Genomic DNA, 21,374 nt, shown 5'->3' on the forward strand with positions numbered 1-21,374 from the left:
CACACACACACAAACACACACACACACACACTCTCTCTCTCTCTCTGCCTTTCTTTCTCTCTCTCACACACACACAAACACAAACACACACTCTCTCTCTGTCTTTCTTTCTCTCTCACACACACACACAAACACAAACACACACACACACAAAAGCCAGGCGGAGAGAGGGACTGAGGAGGCAGGGAAAATGAATGGGGAAAAAGCAGTAGAAAAAAACAACAGGACGAGGCCACTGGCACAGAAAGAGACGTAAAAAGAGAGAGGGAGATAGAGGGAGCGCAAATCAGAGAGAGAGAGAGAGAGAGAGGACAACAGAGAGAGAGTAGACAACAGAGAGTGAGGGGCAAAACAAAGAAGCATCATAGAGAGTTGGTAAATAATTAGCCGGACTAACATGGCGTTACTGGTAGCGGTGGAGGACACGTCAGGCGACGAGATTACTCCGCACTTGGCACATTTGAGCGTCATATTGTACAGTGGCACTGTCATCTGACTGAAAAGTCAAATCAACACGCTGAAACACACACGCATACACACGCGTACATACATACAAACATATGTACACTGACACACACTCACACACACATATACACACATAGCCAGCCATTGGACATAGTAGGCCACAGTATCCCCTTGATGTCTCACAACAGTGGAAGGTCTCCTATGGTCAGTATGTTCTGCAGGGAAGATGGCAGCCAATCCATTACCCTGGTCAGGATATTTTCATAAAGAATTATGACTTTATGACTTATGGGGAAGGCCCGATGTGGATGAGAAAGGTGACATTTTTGTTGGTGTTATTTCTTTTCATTGTCTATTTATCTGGATTTCTTTCCAAACTCCCAAAAGTTTATTGTGATATGTCAATGAGATTTATAACCCAATCGTTATTGGTTTGGTGGTGTTTCTTTTCCCACAGCTTCGCCTGTTTAAACTTTTACAGGTTTCAGTTATCAGGTCCATACTCTGACTGCCTAGACTCACTCGGGCTTATCATACAGGCTGGCCAACGCAAGGCAGCATCACATACATACACACACACACACACACAAACATACATACAGTACACAGAGGCACACACACAGACACAAAAACGAACCCACACATACTCACACACAAGTACATAATTTCCACACTCACACACAAAACACAAACCTTCTCACAATATTAGATGTCATCTCCTTATGTGTGCCCCTTCTAAGGTCTGATCCTGCATGAAGAACTCAGTGTTGCACTCGTCATGCGTATCGATTTTCAGCTGTCCCTATGGTCTCAGTTACCAGAACTACTATTCAGGAGACCGTTCCCATCTGTCAGCCTACTTGAGTTCCCTCATCTGGGCCCGATCATGGCCATCAAGGTGTCTTTACCCTCACCACACAAACTCCCTATAGCTACTGTACAACACCATGAGATTATCTTTGGCTTTCAAAATGCCAAGCCAAGATATCTTGCCGTGTGTGTGTGTGTGTGTATACACCTCATCTCACTGACGTCAGGTTTCCACACCATGATATTATCCTCGGCTTTCAAAATGCCAAGCCAAGATATCTTGCAGTGTGTGTGTGTGTGTGTGTGTGTGTGTGTGTATACCTCAGCTCACTGACATCATTATTCCAACTCTTTGCTTTGATGAGAAAAAGACGAAGAGGTGCACTTAAGTCAGTCTTAAAGAGAGTTTTATAACACATTCACAAATGGCATCACGCATGGCAACCTCTTCTGCTGATGGGTAAAAGGGGGAAGTTTCGGACATTTGTCAACATCATCAGTAACCTAATACAAAATGACCGCCTGTCAAAATAACAATTAAAGCCATCAGCATGACATGCTGGTGCTAATGGATAGGCAAATCGATTTGCATGGCAGCAGACGTAGGCTACAGATTAAAAAACACATCATTCCAGAAATTCAAATCCAAGCAAAAGGGCAATACAGCCAGTAAAAGCTGTGCTGGAGGCGGCGATATTAAAAAGCAATCAGTGTTCTGTGAATTACAACGCCGTTCCGTCTTTCTTTACGACTGAACACAGGCGGAACTTCAAGGTGCAGAATGTGCTGCGTTTAATGCCAGGCTGGATATTAAGACGAAATATAGAGGCTGAGGCTGCACTGACGCTGAGGCTGTGTGTCCGGCTGCGCGTACGGCAGAGTTCCCGGCAGAGTCACTCCTCCAGCAACCAAGCTGGGCTTCTCCACTATCTACTTCACACTACTGAACTACTGTGGGTCAAGCAGCGATCGGACTGTAAACACGTAACTTGACACTGAAGACAAAACACAAAATTGCCAATAGATTCTGACCTGTTCAACTTTTTAAATGGAAAAGGTGAAAATATCCCATCAGAACCTGTTCTGGATGGGCAGTCAGTGGGCAAGATTGGGCAAAAAGCCACAAATGACTATACATATCTCAGCAAAAGGCTGAGACAAGACCCTTGAATAACATTGCCCAAGAAATGAGTGTATATAAATATAGTATATATACTCTTTTGATCCCGTGAGGGAAATTTGGTCTCTGCATTTAACCCAATCCGTGAATTAGTGAAACACACACAGCACACAGTGAGGTGAAGCACACACTAATACTGGCGCAGTGAGCTGCCTGCTACAACAGCAGCGCTCGGAGAGCAGTGAGGGGTTAGGTGCCTTGCTCAAGGGCACTTCAGCCATGGCCCACTGGTCGGGGCTCGAACCGCAACCCTCCGGTTACAAGTCCAGAGTGCTAACCAGTGGGCCATGGCTGCCCGTCAAAACATGTGAACACGTGAATTAACTGAGAAGAAAAAAAAATAGAATTCTCAGCTAAACTATGCACTTAAACGAGGTCACACATGGATCATAGAGAAGGCCCTTCGATGTTAATTTCCAATTACCAATTAGGCTGGGAAAGCGGGAAGTGGGGAAAATAGCAGAGGCGTTGTCCTAAAGGTGCCTCAACAGCCGTGTCCTATAGATGCTGTTACGCTCATAATTACCCTCAAGCCACAATTATTATGACTTAAACACGTTATGATCGTCAACCCAGAGAAACAGACTTGGGGTCAAAGAGAAGAGTAGACGAGCTGAGGGGAACGCTGTTTCTATCCCAACCAAAAGGCTATCAGTAAAACCCTCATACTGAATCACTAACCTACAGCACAGAGGCATATAGTGTCTTACACAGGAAGAGCTGGATACCACTGTAGTGGGAAAATACCATACTGCAATGTATATATTAGAGATACACTGACGCAGGCTTTTTTACAGTAAGTAATGACGATGAAGCTGAGCCATTTGCCAGAAGCAACCCCACAGCAAAACAAGCTACAAGACTACACGTTTACATACATAAAATGTTCTTGTATCTCATTCAAACTAGCATACTGTACATACACATATGTAAATATGTATACACAATAAAAGGACATTTTCTCTCTCTCTCTCCCTCACACACACACACATACACACACACACACACACACAATAGAGAAATCACAAACGACTAACCTTCCTACAGCTTGCCTGTGCCAAGATTAGCTGATTGATAACTGTAATGTGTTTGGGTCTGCTGTAATTAAAGTCTCTCTGAATTTCCTGTATTTTACTCATTTCCCTTCCAGTGAAATACATCTGTCTACCTGTATAGTTCACTAATTTTAGTCATAACCAAACTAGTCATAACTGTTATTCACAACAGTCTGTAATATGGGAGCTAACATTGAAACTGATTTCAGTTGTGTGGGAGGGGCCAATTTTGTCCAATCGATGGGAAGCAATTTAGTATAATTATGGGATGGTCATGGCTTAACAGTGCTCAGCCAATCAGAATCAGAATTGTGCTGGCTAGGACTGCTGAGTGAGAGCAAGGGAATACTGTGAGGCCTCCAACACAATGTTTTCTTTTTCTGTCCTTGTTTCGGTTGATTGTCACACACAGCAAAAACAAAACACAATCGACCAGAGAGATCATCGCAGTGGCATAGCACATTATTCAGTGAAAGACAACAGAAAAGAAAAGGCAAATGAACAGATAAACAAACACAGAAACACTCTGACAAACGTGAGAGAGAGTTGGATGCACAACACTGTGAGGTGCTGGAGACGGCACGTATCAGCTGGGAGGAGCAAGCGAGCACCCACAAAAGGAAAAAAAAAATGGATGGAAATAATGAGAAACATCACAAGGAGAAAGAGACATCAATTTGACACTTCCTCCTCACTTCACTTGAGACTGGCTAATGCACTCGTTAAATAGTGCCCTTGAATCATTTTTGTTTCTAGTCATTTGCCCGCGTTTGATTTGTTTCAGCGTTGTCGTAAGCAGGATTTGGGTATTCAGCGAATTAGAGCCGATGATTCTGGACAGCGAGTGTTTCACTTTGTCTAGTTAATGGGCCCCAACAGAGCGAGTGCTGCGAAATGCCACTGCAGCACCCGTAAAAGAAGCCTTCTCTCTCTCTCTCTCTCTCTCTCTCCCTTACACGCTGCCCCAGATGGCCTTTAAATTATACAAAAGACGGAAAGAGCCCCAGATCAATGGAAATAAATGGGAAAACTCCTCGAGTGGAAAACCATTGATCAGTTATATGAATTTGTCACATTTTATGAGTTTTTTTTTTCCTTTTGTGGCTTTCCTGCACCATTTTAAAAATAAACCAATGGAAAAAAAAACAGATATGGATACACACATATTTATATCAACAACATATAGACAAAATCAACAAATCAATAAAAGCTGTAGGGATGTAAAAGCGTGACATATGGCAGATTGTAAATAAATTTTAAAATGTGCAATGAGATGACCAGCTAACTGCTGGTGGTTTCTTTCCAACAGCACCAATAACCAGGCCTGTTTAAACAAACTCTTGCTATTGTCTCTCATTCTGTCTTGTGCTAACCCCACTGAGATTATGTATAACCTTCAGTGTTCTTGCTCTTGATCTAAGTGTAATGATCTTTCATACTGATCTGTTTTTGTCTGACATGATTATTTTTAACCCTCTTTTTTCTTTGCACATCATGGCGCTTCCTCTCTCTGTGTCATCTGAAATGTCTCCCCGCCTGAACCTTGAGAGACCATCTCCCCAAGTCTTTTCCTTGCATAGTGACACCATCTTAAAAAGCCCACCCAGAGACCCCTCCCCCAGGCTGGTTATAGGTCGATCAGTGACATGAAGGTGTGGCATGAAGCATACCCCGCCCTCTCCTTCAGTTTCATATCTGTTATGCCGTCTTTGGACACCAATTTGTTAAACACGAGAATCCCGATAACCATGTTTACCTGTTGAAAGAAAAATGAGAAAGATTAATACACTGAGAACAGATTATTTGAAGTTTGGTCACAGAGTTATGCCCATATTAAATGTATAGAGTCTACACAGACCATCTCAGTAACAAAGTAAAATATTCTGAAGTGGTAATTTATAGTAAACATTGTCATATGATTGATTCATATGATAAACATTATGTACCCCCCCCCCCCCCCCCCCCCCCGTGTGCATGTGAGGGGTTTGAACAAGTAAGCGGTAACCCTCCTAACAGTAGGAGGTTTACTATGTACCCTGAATTAACTTATAATCATTTGTCACTAAACCGTGTCCTTGGAATACCCCTTTGACAATCTTTCTGCAAAAAATCTCTTTAGGCAACATAACAAAAACAGCCTTGTTTTGAAATTTACAGAAAGAAAAAAATCACACAAAAACACCATGAAAATAAAGTCGAATTAACACCATACAAATTGACAGCGCATAAACAGTGTCAAAATCTCATGCCAAAGGATGGCTGACAAATCCACATATTATCCATTTGGACAGATGTTTCAATGTTCAAAACATTAGATAATCTGATGGCAAGAGAGCCCAGAATGCTCCAGCGCGCCACCGATTTAGGCCATGTTTTGCGGGTGTGATGACTACTGATAGGATTAGCGGATCAGCTAGAGGACATTAGGATAAGAGATCTAGGGTACGGGGCTGGTAAATGGCGTCTAGTGCAGTCGTGGAAAGCTACTGTAAGCCCCTCAGCGCGGTGGGGCCGAGGCCAGTCCAACACTGCACACACACACACACACACACACACACACACACACACACACACACACACACAGGCGCGCGCGTGCGGCGGGATGAGGATCACAGTACCAGCACGACGGCAGCCGCAGGGCCCACAAAGGCGTACAGGAGACCACCTTCCAGAGATAACCAACAGCTGCAGACAGAGGGGGTTAGAGGGGGTGAGGGGGGGAGAAGGAGAAAAAGAAAGAAGAAAACAACAGGTACAGATATAAAGAAAGCAGACAACCTCCTGAGTGGCTTTGCCAGCATTCTGCCACACATGTAGGTCAAGATCGATCAATGCAAATACATTATGGAATGTCAAACTGCTGCAACAGCAACTGTGCTCAAAACATATTTAACAGCACGTTTAGTACTTTCAAAGCAGTGCACACTGAAATGACTTACTGGTTTAGTATACTGACATTACATTCAAAGTAGTGTACACTGAAATTACTTACTAGTTTAGTATACTGACACATTCAAAGCATATGTAACAGCATGTTTAGCATACTGACTGTGAAAAGCGAAGGTCTCGCTTTCACGGGTCTCACCGTTAGTGAGCCTTAATTCCCTACACGCAGCTCCCACATAGCATATACACTGATAAACGCATACAGTTCCCGACGTGCATCACATACACCGACCCGCGGCGTTTCAAAGCCTACCGTGCTAGCGACCGCTACAAACATTACATTTAAAACAACCACAATGCATGTCAGTTCAGTCTACTACATTTATTTATCAACATACATAGCGAACAGTGAGGTACCCACTGATTCAGCTCCATTGTTCATTACGTAGTAGCAATAAACTCACTTTTGAAACATACACAACACTCACGCATCTTGTTTGCCAACGTTCTGCTGGGTACGTCCGAATACTGGTCCCCTGGGGAAACACGAACCGCATTGGAGCCAGTTCCTTATTCACTGTCCCGGGACAGTGGAAAGTGGGTTGTTTGGCGCGGGGGTGGTGAGTTGGCGTGTGTTTAATTAGTTTATTATTTGTTCTGATTGTTGCATGTAAAGTCTCTGTCTGTATGTAAAGTATATGTGTGGCCATTTATGTACTTTGTATGGTAAAATTATGTGTTGTGTCATATGTTATGTATGTGTATGGAAAAGGTCCATAGTTATTCCTCATCTATTCCACCCGGTTGGATAGTGAGCTCTACCAATTCACTTTTGATTGGTAGGCCTATTTAAGGGAGAAAGAGAGAGTGGAAGGGGAGGTAGTTTGGAATGGCAGAGTACTGCGTCAGCTTGCTGCGAGGCTGAATGTGTGAGTTTGTAATGCCTATGATGGCCAGTTTTCTTTTCTTTTTCAAAGTATTTTTGTTTGTTTGTTATTTCATATATTGCACCTGCGCACTGTAAATAAACCTGCACCTTTATCACTTAAAACTCGAGAGCTATTTGTTGTCTGCCAACCCTTCAACCACTGGAGTTTTCTGGACACGGCCATCCCTTAAATGTGAGTTGGGGGTTGCAAAGCCTCTCTCTCACAATTGGTGGCAGCGGTGGGATAGTGGCGCCCTCCGGGAAGCTGAAGAAGAAGGGAGTCCAGAGACGATACCTGACGAGGCAGGCAATGTCGTTCAGACGGCTGGCCCAGGAGGGCCTGCAAGAGAAGCCATCCGGTGATGATGGTGAGGACGGAACCGAAGGAGGAGAGCCAGGAGCTGGGAAGGGAGCAGAAGGAGGACCAGAGGCGTTTGACCTAGGTTCTTTGTATAAGCTCATCACAAAGTCCCTACAGACCCAGGAGCGCGAGGCCTTCAAGCAGGAGCAGAGGTGGCGGAGTGTCCAAGTCCAGCTGAACAGCTTTAGAGACGAGCTGGAGGCTGAACGGAGGGGCGACGATGATGGACATAGGCAGCCGGTGCCAGACAATGCTTGGTTCCCACCAGCAGATCCACAGATTCCAGTGGCACCTCCAGCAGCCCCACAGTATCCAGCACCCGACCCAGCCGCACCGACTCCAGCAGCTTGGACCAGGGCAGCAGTGCCTAGGCTAGAGGAAGGAGATGACATTGAACAATATCTCACCACCTTTGAGAGACTGGCCATGGCCTATAGGTGGCCGAGAGCCGACTGGGCCGTGTACCTGGTGCCTTATCTCACAGGGCGGGCTCGGGCTGCTTATGTGGCTATGGACATGGTAGAGGCCATGGACTATGGTAATGTTAAGGAGGCCATACTAGCAAAGTATGAGATCAACGAGGAGATCTACAGGCAACGGTTCCGAGATCCCGAAGTCCGACCAGGGGAGACCCCTAGGGAGTTATACAATCGCCTGAAGGACCTCTATCGAAAGTGGATTAAACCAGCAGGGAAGACTGTGGAGGAGATAGGAGAAATCTTCATCCTGGAGCAGTACCTGCGTTCCCTGGTTCCGGAGGTGCGTGTTTGGGTGAAGGAGCACAACCCGACTACAGGCCAGAAAGCTGCAGAGCTCGTGGAGGCATTCCAGGGTGCTCGTCGAGGACCAAAGACCTTCTGGTTCCAGAGCTTTAGCCGGCCTGCAGCCGGAGGTAAGTCTGGGGGATACAGTGGTGGAGTGAGTCCTAAGGGTTTTGGGCAGGGTAGGACACCTGACACACAGACCTACATTTCCCCCTCTACCACACATCCTAGGCAAACCTACCCCGCTCCCTCCACTTCACAGCCTAGACAGGCCCCAGCACATACAACCCCCCTGAATAGAGCCAGTGTCATATGTCACTTTTGTAATCAGGCAGGGCACATGATTAGGGACTGCCCCGTCCGAAAAGCCAAGGGAGCAAGCATGTGCAGTGTACCTAGACCTGGTAAGGAAGCTGGACAGTATGTTGGAAGACTCCAAACTACCCCCGTTAGGGTGAATGGCCGAGCTACAGTGGCACTCCTAGACACAGGCAGCACACAGACCTTAGTTCAGCCTCATCTGATAGAGAGGTCAGATGAGCTGGGGAATGGGCAACTAAGGGTTTGCTGTGTCAATGGAGACGAGCATGTTTATCCTGTGGCAGAGATTTATCTTGAGGTCAGAGGACAGGCCTATTGTCTAACGGCTGGTGTGGTGAAGGGGTTAAGCCATCCTGTAGTGTTGGGGCAGGATGTGCTGATACTACCGGAGCTGGTGCATTCCTCCAAGCCAGTTAGCATGGTGGTAACACGGTCCCAAGCACAGGCTGAGGCAGAGAAGACTCCTGATATGACAACACTACTAGACATGCCATATAGCCATGCTGACATTAGCCCCCCTGAGTGTGTCAAGGTGCATAAGAGTCGCAGACAGAGGCGACAAGAAAAACTGCAGGGAACAGTGCAGAAGATGGGAGAGCAGGGACCAGTTCCAGAGGTTACAGGAAAAGACTGGTCAGAGCTTCCCAGTAACTTTGGTGATCTGCAGAAAGACGATGAGTCTTTAACTGAGCCTTTCAGTAAAGTGACAGAGGTAGAGGGCAAGAAGACAGGTCTAGCCACAGCTTTATCTGGGGAACACTATTTTATCCGGGCGGGCCTATTGTACCACCAACCTGAAGGGGGCGGTGTTGAGCAGCTGGTAGTCCCAAAAGGTCTCAGAGACCAGGTGCTGGCCTTAGGCCATGATATCCCATGGGCAGGACACCTGGGTAATGTTAAAACCCTGGAGAGAATAGCTGGGCGGTTCTATTGGCCAGGGCTATACAGTGAGGTACAAAAGTACTGTAAATCTTGTCCCACCTGTCAGCTAACCAGCAGCCATAAGGTTAAGCCTTCCCCTCTGCAATCACTTCCCATTATTGGAATTCCATTCAGCCGAATAGCGATGGACATAGTAGGGCCCTTGGAGAGAACGCAGTCAGGTCACAGATTCATCCTGGTTGTGTGTGATTATGCTACCCGATACCCCGAAGCTTTTCCCTTGCGCAAGATCACAGCTGGGGCGATTGCCCGTGTCTTGCTTCAGTTGATCTCTAGGGTAGGCATTCCAGAGGAGATCATCACAGACCAGGGCACGGCATTCCTATCCAAAACACTCAGACAAGTGTACAGTCTACTGGGGATAAGGGGAATACGGACCACTCCCTACCACCCTCAGACTGATGGGCTGGTGGAGAGGTATAACCGGACGTTGAAGAGTATGCTGAGGAAATTTGTTGCAGCCAACGGCAAAGACTGGGACCAATGGCTTCCATACCTCCTCTTCGCCTACAGGGAGGTGCCCCAAGCCTCTACTGGGTTCTCGCCCTTTGAACTCTTGTACGGGCGCCAGGTGAGGGGCCCTCTGGATTTACTGCGGGAGGCCTGGGTGAGGCCAAGGCCTGCCGAGACCCACAGCTTGCTCACCTATGTCCTCAGAATGCGGGACAAAATGGAGGAGATGGCAAGTCTTGTGGAGGAGAACATGCAGCAGGCCCAGCAGACCCAAGCTCGCTGGTACGACAAGTCAGCAAGGCAGAGGACCTTCAAGACAGGACAGCAGGTTCTTTTGCTTTTGCCAACGTCAGAGAACAAGCTTCTGGCCCGATGGCAGGGGCCCTATCGGATTACACGTCAGCTGGGGCCGGTGACCTACGAGTTGGAGATGCCAGAGAGGCGGAAGACAAAGCAAGTCTTCCACGTCAATCTCCTCAAGGAGTGGCATGAACGGGAGTTGCCGCTCAGCCACCAGCTAATGGTGCAAGCAGTGGTGGAGGAGGAGGAAACTCCGGAGCAGTTTTTCCCTTCGGGTGTCGCCGCCACTGAGTTGGACCTCTCACACCTGACTGCTGAGCAGGTGTTGGAATTGCAGGCCATCATGCCTGAGGGCCTGTTTTCAGAGCAGCCGGGGTGTACCTCGGTGGTGGAGCATGACATCCTCTTGAAAGACTCCCGGCCGGTGAGACAGAGGATGTACAGAATCCCTGAGCGCTTGTTGCCTGCACTCCAGGAGGAGTTGGAGGTGATGAAGCAGCTTGGGGTCATTGAGCGCTCCTACAGTGGGTGGAGCAGCCCAGTAGTCCTAGTGCCAAAGAAAGATGGGAGCATTCGGTTTTGCATTGACTTCAGGCAGGTCAATGCTCAGTCAAATTTTGATGCGTACCCAATGCCGAGGCTTGAGGACCTCATAGAGCGCCTTGGAAGGGCTCACTTCATCTCTACCTTGGACCTTTGTAAGGGTTATTGGCAGGTCCCGTTGGCTGAGGGAGCTAAGCCATACACTGCCTTCCGTACCCCACAAGGCCTGTACCAGTTTAAGGTTATGCCTTTTGGCCTGCAGGGGGCGCCAGCCACCTTCCAAAGACTAATGGACCAGGTCTTGGAGGGCACTGGTACCTTTGCCGCGGCATATCTGGACGACATAGTTGTGTATAGCGCCACCTGGCAGGAGCACCTGGAACATTTGGCAGAGGTGCTGCGGCGCATTCACAATGCAGGGCTGACAATCCAGCCAAAAAAATGTGCCCTGGCTCAACTGGAGGTCAGGTATCTTGGACACATTCTTGGAGGTGGGGTGATAAGGCCTCAAAAGGATAAGGTCGAAGCTGTCCGGGACTGTCCGCGACCCCAGACCAAAAAGGACATAAGGTCGTTCTTGGGGCTTGCCGGGTGGTACAGGAGGTTCATCCCGAACTTTGCTACCCGAGCAGCACCTCTCACCGATCTGACCCGGAAGGCGGGTGCTGTACAGGTCCGTTGGGAGGAGGTGCATGAACGGGCTTTCCAGGACTTAAAAAGGACATTGCTCAGTGAGCCCGTGCTGCAGAGTCCGGACTTTGAGAGACAGTTTACTGTGCAGACGGATGCCTCTGGAGTCGGACTGGGGGCGGTTCTTCTACAGGGGGAGGCGGAGCAGCAAAAGCCTGTGGCTTACATAAGCCGTAAGCTCTTTCCCCGTGAGACCAGGTACTCTGTGGTGGAGCTGGAGTGCCTGGCAGTGAAATGGGCCTTGGACACTTTTAAGTATTACCTGTTGGGTAGAGACTTTATACTTGAAACTGACCATAGGGCATTGCAGTGGTTGGGAAAAATGAAAGACTCAAATGCACGCATAACCCGATGGTTTTTGTCCATGCAGCCATTCAGATTTCAGGTTCAGTACAGGGCAGGGAAACAGAACCCTGTTGCAGACTTCCTGTCTCGTCACCCTAGTGACGAGCCTTCCGAGGGGGGAGGAAATGTGAAAAGCGAAGGTCTCGCTTTCACGGGTCTCACCGTTAGTGAGCCTTAATTCCCTACACGCAGCTCCCACATAGCATATACACTGATAAACGCATACAGTTCCCGACGTGCATCACATACACCGACCCGCGGCGTTTCAAAGCCTACCGTGCTAGCGACCGCTACAAACATTACATTTAAAACAACCACAATGCATGTCAGTTCAGTCTACTACATTTATTTATCAACATACATAGCGAACAGTGAGGTACCCACTGATTCAGCTCCATTGTTCATTACGTAGTAGCAATAAACTCACTTTTGAAACATACACAACACTCACGCATCTTGTTTGCCAACGTTCTGCTGGGTACGTCCGAATACTGGTCCCCTGGGGAAACACGAACCGCATTGGAGCCAGTTCCTTATTCACTGTCCCGGGACAGTGGAAAGTGGGTTGTTTGGCGCGGGGGTGGTGAGTTGGCGTGTGTTTAATTAGTTTATTATTTGTTCTGATTGTTGCATGTAAAGTCTCTGTCTGTATGTAAAGTATATGTGTGGCCATTTATGTACTTTGTATGGTAAAATTATGTGTTGTGTCATATGTTATGTATGTGTATGGAAAAGGTCCATAGTTATTCCTCATCTATTCCACCCGGTTGGATAGTGAGCTCTACCAATTCACTTTTGATTGGTAGGCCTATTTAAGGGAGAAAGAGAGAGTGGAAGGGGAGGTAGTTTGGAATGGCAGAGTACTGCGTCAGCTTGCTGCGAGGCTGAATGTGTGAGTTTGTAATGCCTATGATGGCCAGTTTTCTTTTCTTTTTCAAAGTATTTTTGTTTGTTTGTTATTTCATATATTGCACCTGCGCACTGTAAATAAACCTGCACCTTTATCACTTAAAACTCGAGAGCTATTTGTTGTCTGCCAACCCTTCAACCACTGGAGTTTTCTGGACACGCCCATCCCTTAAATGTGAGTTGGGGGTTGCAAAGCCTCTCTCTCACACTGACATTACATTCAAAGCAGTGTACACTGAAATGACTTACTAGTTTACTGTCCCATATCCCTTTGCCTTGGTGAAGCCAACAGAGATGGCTACAACCAGTGCAGGCAAACCTGCAGGAGGAAGGCAAGAATGTAAGCAAATGCAGATGTACTTTCACACACACACACACACACACACACACACACACACATACGCACGCACATGTATACCAAGAGAGAGAGAGAGAGAGAGAGAGAGTGGCAGGACAAAGGACGAAGCAGTAGGGGCCAGGTTGGACAAGAGAAGAGGGCCAGGTGAGATCACTAGAGGAGAGATGTCTCACCCCAGCCCAGACAGAGGAAACGCTTGCGTATGATGCGGTTCCTCAAGCGGCCCGTCACAGCCATGTAAGACTGCCACGCCTCTGTCAGCACCCAGCAGAAGGAGGAGAGGAAGAAGAAGTGAAGAAAAGCAGCCACCAGGGGGCACACAACCTGAGAACGCACAAGAGAACAGAAAACAGACAGAGAGTGAAGAAAAGCCGCAACCAGAGGGCACACAACCTGAGAACACACAAAGAACACACAAAGAACACACAGAGAACGCACAGAGAACGCACAGAGAACACAACAAAGGGGGGTGAGAGATATTGCATTTCATAGGAGAAAGAAGTGGGAAAAGAAAGAGGGGGGTAAAGAAGAGATCCAGAGGAGTGGCAACAATACAGTAGCAGCAGATATTAGAGTATTGGTGCAGGGCTAGCCTTTGCTTTACATTTACTTACCTACACCCAGGCAGTATTCTGATTAGTGTCTTTGCTCCATTTACATCCAGATTTATTCATTTAGCAGACACTTTCATCCAAAGTGTCTTACAAATGTCAATTACATTACAAGGGCCATTGTCGCCAGAGTAAGACAGAGTTAAGTGCCTTGCTCAAGGGCACAACGGTGGAAGCCAGGATTTGAACCTACAACTTTTCAGTCCACTGCATGCATGCCTATCTCTTTAGCCACTACGCTACCGATGCCTCATTAGCCTCATTAATCTTGTCTTTCATAGAATGCTCAGACTAGCTTTGCATCAAAAGGATTCTGTATGTTAAAGTAGGAAGTAGGCATTTTTCATTAAGGGACATAGCCTGGGTTTCCCCAAGCTGCCTTGTGCACGATTTTATTCGCCCTGCTAGGCAGCCTGGATTCAATGGACCAGATTTTCACCTCAACGAAGGAACCACGTTCGTAAACGTAACCGTTCGTAAACCACGTCTCAAATACAAGAAAATTAATGTGTAGTTCCCAGACCCCATTTAAATGAGATGAGGTCTGGCGTTATCCAGGGTATAAGGGACACTGACTAAAAAAAGTCTTGACATTTTCTCATTCATGCTTGACTTTTTGTCTCAAAGAATTCACTGAATACAGATTCTTTGAAGTCATTTTTTGACACGTACTCAGCTCTAGGCTTCTATATATAGATGTGGATGTGGATGCATCCTGCACTGAGGGTACTCAGCTCTAGGCTTCTATATGTGGATGTGGATGTGGATGCATTCTGCACTGTGGGTACTCAGCTCTAGGCATTGAGGGTACCTTGTTCCGTGTCTGTGTCTGCCCGATGAGTATCAGCGCGTTGGAGGAGATGATGGACAGGCAGAAGTTGATGAGGATGACTGAACGCTCGGAGCGAATGTACCTGCATAAACACAGACGTTTTAAAACCACCCAGGCACTTTCTTAGATCACACACTGATACACACAACAATACCACCACATACTAGCTCCAATACATACAGTACACACACACACACACACACACACACACACACTCACACACACACACACACACACACGTACACACACCAGTTTAATCCATTGCACAAAACTGTATTCTGTACTGGTCTACACAGAAGTATACTCTACACGCTAAACTGGTCTTGAGAGATGTGCGGTCTACACACTAAACTGGTATGAGATGTGCGGTCTACACACTAAACTGGTCTTGAGAGATGTGCAGTCTACACACTAAACTGGTCTTGAGAGATGTGCGGTCTACACACTAAACTGGTGAGAGATGTGCGGTCTACACACTAAACTGGTCTTGAGAGATGTGCATTCCACATGCTAAACTGGTCTTTTGGAAATTGGTAATTTGGAAAATCCTTCTGCTGAGCTACACAGCTGAATGAATGCAGTGTCATTAACGCTGCTATTTCTGGCGTCTGTAGCCGGGGTTTGCGTAAGCTAATTTTTAATGTGTGAAATCACTTGCTTGCTTGTGTGTGTGTGTGTGTGTGTGTGTGTTTGTGTGTGTGTGTGTGTGTGTGTGTGTGTGTGTGTGTGTGTGTGTGTGTGTGAGTGTGAGCTTGGGTCTCACCTCCACACAGACACATAGATGATGATGAGCAGCAGCAATGTGAGCGAAGAAACGCCGCATCCTACGATCAGCGTCACCGATGGCATTTGCGTTTTATCCATGTTCTAGATGGCAGACACACACAAAACACATACAAATACAGAAACACTTAGAGAGCAGCATAAAAATTACAGAAGCATGCACACACTGATGCATCACCCCCCCGCCCCCCCCCCGTCACACACACCCCTCCACGACACATACACACACAGACACACACACTAACAGATGCCTGTGCTGTCAGCACATTTCAGGCAAACATTGGTGTCTAGTTTCAGTGCAGTGCAGTACTGGATCGCGCTGGCTACTGTTTGTCAGGGCCTGGCGGAAGGACAAGGTCACTTCAAGGTGACACTGTGAAGGGAGGCAATTCTTCAGCAGAGCATGTATCTGTTTGCTCTGAACACTCACTGGAAGAACACATTCTCCAAGTAGGGCAGGCAGACAGACAATTTAAACCTTTGGACTAGTACATATATGCACAAATAAACAGTCACAAAAACCTCTGGGAAAAACAATCTCCATGGTAGCAGAGCTATTGTCTTGGTTGCTATGGCGACATAACAGGATGATGGTGTCCGCTGCTGAGGGACTGTACCTGGCTACATAGTGAGGGTATCTGCGTGTGTGTGTGTGTGTATGTGTGTGTGTGTGTGTGTGTGTGTGTGTGTCCATGAGAGTGTGTGCGTTTGAGTGAGTGTGTGTGTCTGTGCTGTCTGTCTGTGAGTTGGTGGATGTGTTTGTCTATGTTTGTGCAGTGCCAGTCCAATCAGAGACTTGTGATGTGCTTTATTCCGAGCCCAGACACACTGCTACATGGAAAGAGCCATAAGCCCTCTTGACAGTTCCAGACTGCCAGACATTACTGTGTAGAAGGAAACACACTCCAATCTGCTCAGAAAAACGGATGCTCAAATTCTGAACCTGTGCACGAGGGAAGGTCAAGAATGAAACTATTTTATTATAAGGAGTTCACACAAAAGAAGCTAAATGAAGAGAGGATAGACTGAAATGCTGTGGTCCCATTCTACACAAAACAAAAGCTTTTTGAACATTAACACAAATAATGTTCTAAATTAAATTGATGTTAAGAGGTCATTGACATCCAGCCACTACTGCCAATCTGCCATTATACCTGTAAAAGGCAAACCCTTCAAACGTCTTATCCCATGGTCACTTGAAACACCCCTGTTGTTTTAGGTACCGTATAAACAAACAATGACATGTTGATGATACTGTGTTGGACACATCTAAACTGAAAAGATCAGGATGGGTCAGGAACAGTAGGTGTTTGTGATTAAGGACATGATAGCATGCAGCTACAGTACAGTACATAACATAGCTTGAGTTCTGTGGGTGAAGTTTCTTTCCCTGTCTTTGCACAGAAATTAGCACATCCATGCACACATCAAATCAGACATTAACACACACGCGCGCACACAGACACACACACACACACACACACACACACACACACACACACACACACACACACACACACAACCTCCAGGCTGTCTGTCTACTCAGATGGGACCAGAGTGATGGCCAGGAATTCCTTAAACACACACACACACACGCACACACACACACACACACACACACACACACACACACACACACACACACACACACACACACACGCCCATGCCCCTCTCTACATGCAAAGGGGGTTAGCATAATTGGCTGAGTTTATGGCCCATTTTTTTCCTTCTTGCGGCTTGATGTGTGCGCTGGCTCAGAGTTAATTAAATGGCTCTAGTTAATCTGCACTGCAGTCACTCCTCCCCACAGAAACAAGATCATGGGTGTGCAGGGACGACAGCCTCCGCCTTCGCCACAGCCCTGCAGAGACGGTCAAACTTTTACAGCCTCTGGGCCAGGGATGGGTCATGAGCGGACACCAATGCCCCCTTCCTCCATAACAACAATTAGTACAATAGTACAAACTGCTGTTTAGATAGATAGTCACTTAGATACGGGAAGAGAGAGAGAGAGAGAGAGAGAGAGAGAGAGAGAGAGAGAGAGAGAGAGAGGACTAACTGTGACGAAGGGTCTCTAATCTAATGAAAAAATTGCCGTGGAGGACTCTGTGTGTGCGTGTGTGTGTGTCTGTGTGTGTGTGTGTGAGAGAGAAAGAGAGACAGAGATAGTGCATGTGTACACATCCGTGTGTGTATGTGTGCTTTTGGGTGGGTGGATAAGGGATACTTAAATTCATCAAGGTTTTCATGGCTTACTTGCGGCATAATTGCTAACAACATGCTGCAGCATGGCCAGCAGTAGGCTGTTATCCTCATTGCCTCTGTGACCTACTGCTCTACTTGACAACGTGCTAAGAGGTTATGAAACACATACCCTGTGTGTGTATTTGTATTTGTGTTTGTAGTAGTGTGTGGTTAGCTTTTAAGCATCACACTCACTCATATCGTCATGATAATGGCTTTACACACCAGCAACAAAGCCCAGGGGTCCAGCAGTGTGGACGCTTCTATGGGCTTAATTAAAACGATGACTCTTCACACAGAGGCATAGCAGATATCATGGCTACTACACACTGAAAGCTAGCCATTAGCCAACCCAGGCTTATTTCCACACAACATTGAAGTATGTACTTCACATTCATATTTGAGGTCAAATGAATTAAATTCATATGAACATCACAAGCTATAGGTATTAAAAGCATGTCTTGTACTTTTCCTCAGAGAAAAAATGGAGCCGTTGAGTGCAAGGTAATGGGCTGATGTGGAAATCTAACCAGTCCGGCAGGTGTGTCCAGGCATTTCACCTCCAGCCCTGCCCTGGACAGAAGTTTGATTCTGAGTGGAAATGACTGTTCTTAGCGAGCACTTCGCTGTCATGTCAAGAAGGATGTCTGAGACCCTGTTCTGAGCATGCTGTCTGGTGGATGCTACGCCGCCCCTTCCAGTCATCAGCTGTCATTATGGGAAATGCCACTGTGACCTTGAAGAGCACTTCCTCTGGGACTGTGTTCCTGGTGACACTAAACACCAATCTGTCCTCAGCAATCCCTTGCAATTTAACCCCATGTGTGCCTCCCGAAACTATAATGTGTGTTGACACCCTACAGTAGATATTCTACCCATGGTGCCACAGTGGTAGAATCTGTTCTGTAGAGTGCAGTCCATTAGCCTGGGTTTTCCCATGCTGCCTTGCGCGTGATTTTATTCACGCTGCTAGACAGCGTGGATTCCATGGACTTCATTTTCACCTCAACGAAGGAACCAATCACAGAACGGAGGGGGGACAACAAGACGATGACGACACACTGAAGCGGTTATGAGCTACGTACAGATGCATTTGATAGACATTCGTAGCGCCCAATAGACGGCTCTCAATGAGATGTGGTCTGATGTTAGCCAGGCTAGCAGTCCATAACAACCGCAGGGAAAACAACACATGGAGACATGGTGTGTGTGTGCTCTCCGAAGGCTGCAGCCAAACTGTGCTGTACACAGAAAAGGGTGGGGGGGAGTCTGAGTGCAAAGGTAATGGGTAAGAGGAGAAGACCTGAGTGTGAGAGAGAGAGAGTAGTCAGGGTATGCTATACATTCTATAGCCAGTGAGGGGGAACGGGAGACAAGAGGGTTTGGATGAATGCACACACTAGAAAAATGTGTGAGACTAGGACTGAAGGAGCAGGATTCGGCTCTCTCGGCTTTTTGTTATTCCAAGGCAGTAGGTGGAGAAGGGAGATGCAGACAGAAAGGAACTCGGACAATTTGTGCGACGGCAAGTGGCTGCCGCAGGAATAATTAGCAGCTCAACCAGCGGACTCTCGGAGGCCTTCTACTCTCCTCCCCGAGCCAGCCCCTCCTCGACTCTTCAGGAGCGGAAGAGGAGGAGCCGGCACCCCTCCCCCTCCTCTCTCTTCCTGGCAGCAAGAGAGGGGAATGAAATCGCCACAATATGCTTCCCGCAAGGCACATAAACCACAAACTGTGACACTCACCAAATCGCATGCCATCTGCCCCAGGTAGGGCCAGCATGCACAAGGGGAGAGGGCTGGCATCGGCATGCAGGCCTAGCATCCACGTCTCACACGTACACACAGACAGGCCACATACACACACACACACACACACACACACCTATGGAAGGCCTGCAGCAGCTTAGAGTCATGATACACACACACACACACACACACACACCTATGGAAGGCCTGCAGCAGCTTAGAGTCATGATACACACACACACACACACACACACACCTATGTAAGGCCTGCAGCAGCTTAGAGTCATGATTCTAGGACTAAGGGCAGCTGCACAGATCCAGTCAGACTGGCTAAAACCCTTAACAGCAATCCAACTATCAGGAAGTCAGAAATTCATTTGACTGAGCTACATCAAAACACAAACATTTGTGGACAGACGCTGGTGTGTGTGTGTGTGTGTGTGTGTGTGTGTGTGTGTGTGTGTGTGTTTGTGTGCGTCTGTGAGGTTGTGTTTTCTTTCCTCTTCCACACCATTATGCAGGTATATGTTTTTTTTTTCTCTCCCAGACTGAGGCAATCGCTGGAGTGCTCTTAAGTGCTGTCTTTGATCCACTGCAATGGCAAGGAAAGCTTAAACGGGGTGAAAAAAAATATTCCTTGCTTCCGCAGGGGAGGGGGTTTTTGCTTACATTCAATCCTAACCTAAATCTCCATTTCCTTGGCTCTGTGTCCTGTATGTGGGCCAAGAAGCACAAAGACAGTTACAGAGTCTTCTATAGCTTTAAGAAGGGCCTCCCCTGGCCAGGCTGTTTCCAGGGCAACTAGTGAACAAACCTCTTCTGAGGCAGTTTCCAGTCTAATAATAACTAATCGTACTGAATGAAAATGCAACACAAGGGCAAGGTCTTTTGCTCCCATCTGAGTCAAATGAGACCAGATTTGACCATTTAAACTCAAACACTCTCCCTATTGTGTTTGCAATCTTTAAAGACTGGGGTGCTCAGAGAATTGGAAAACATACGGACACAGGCAGAGGGGAATGGCAGCTATAGCCAAGTGCATGCTGCTTGATATGACAAAAGATGGACACATTGAAACTGCATTCACATAGACTGCCAGTGCTACAGGAAATCAATTCCAACGCATTTATTTGAAAAGAAATAGAGCACAAACTGTAGCCTAAGCATACTGATGATTTTAACCATGCATTCACCACTACACTTTCTACTAAGAAAAGGCTAGTGTAGGCTAACTAGCTGACCGAAATTATAATGTCAGACTGATTTTATTTTCATCACATAATTCATTTCGTCACCAACAACCTCCTTTACCCAACTAATGTATGCTAAGCAAATGCATATGACGAGTAGCAACGTCTACCTTCCCTGTGTGTAGGCTACACATCAATGATCACCTCATTTTCGATGTGTCTTCCTATTAAAATAAAATCAACGACTTCTTTCTCACGTATGAAATTCTAAGGTGCCTTTTCCTTTAGCCTCAATCAAATAAAATCGCACGCTTGTCAATATAGCACTGGTAGGCTATGTCGCGAGAGGGAGGGAGCGTGCCTTGGAAGGATCTGTTGATACAGAATGACAATGACGCCTATGTTGCAAAACCGTTAGCTTGGTTCACACACAAGAGAGCAAACACGTCCACACAGAGACACCCAAACACAAAACAGCACGAAGAAGGTGGCAGACTTACCATATCGGGATTGAGCCGTGCTAAAATGGCGAAGGTGGACAGTCTGTCACACACGCATTTAGTACGGAACGAGTTGACAGACACAGCTCTGCAGCTTCGGGTAGACCAGGAGCCGAGGAGTGAGGAGCTGCGGAGAGAGAAAGATGCGGTGAACGG

The 21,374-nt window shown here is 46.9% G+C and overlaps 1 protein-coding gene across 14 annotated transcripts in view; it reads right to left on the bottom strand.

The window, feature by feature from the left end:
- Window positions 1-21,374, bottom strand: part of adgrb1a (adhesion G protein-coupled receptor B1a) — a 92,033-nt gene that overhangs the window by 10,840 nt on the left and 59,819 nt on the right. For 9 of the 14 annotated variants that reach the window (XM_042107620.1, XM_042107619.1, XM_042107618.1 and 6 more), the window contains 8 exons: window positions 21,219-21,345; window positions 15,517-15,620; window positions 14,733-14,835; window positions 13,484-13,634; window positions 13,202-13,271; window positions 6,129-6,195; window positions 5,181-5,266; window positions 398-496 (listed from right to left, as the gene is read on the bottom strand). In XM_042107620.1, the coding sequence (XP_041963554.1) occupies window positions 398-496; window positions 5,181-5,266; window positions 6,129-6,195; window positions 13,202-13,271; window positions 13,484-13,634; window positions 14,733-14,835; window positions 15,517-15,620; window positions 21,219-21,345 (807 nt within the window). The remainder of the gene's footprint in view (window positions 1-397; window positions 497-5,180; window positions 5,267-6,128; window positions 6,196-13,201; window positions 13,272-13,483; window positions 13,635-14,732; window positions 14,836-15,516; window positions 15,621-21,218; window positions 21,346-21,374) is intronic. The other 5 variants (XM_042107617.1, XM_042107615.1, XM_042107616.1 and 2 more) reach the window with 1 other exon arrangement.

The sequence above is a fragment of the Alosa sapidissima genome, chromosome 10 (assembly GCF_018492685.1).
Source record: "Alosa sapidissima isolate fAloSap1 chromosome 10, fAloSap1.pri, whole genome shotgun sequence".
Taxonomy (NCBI): domain Eukaryota; kingdom Metazoa; phylum Chordata; class Actinopteri; order Clupeiformes; family Clupeidae; genus Alosa; species Alosa sapidissima.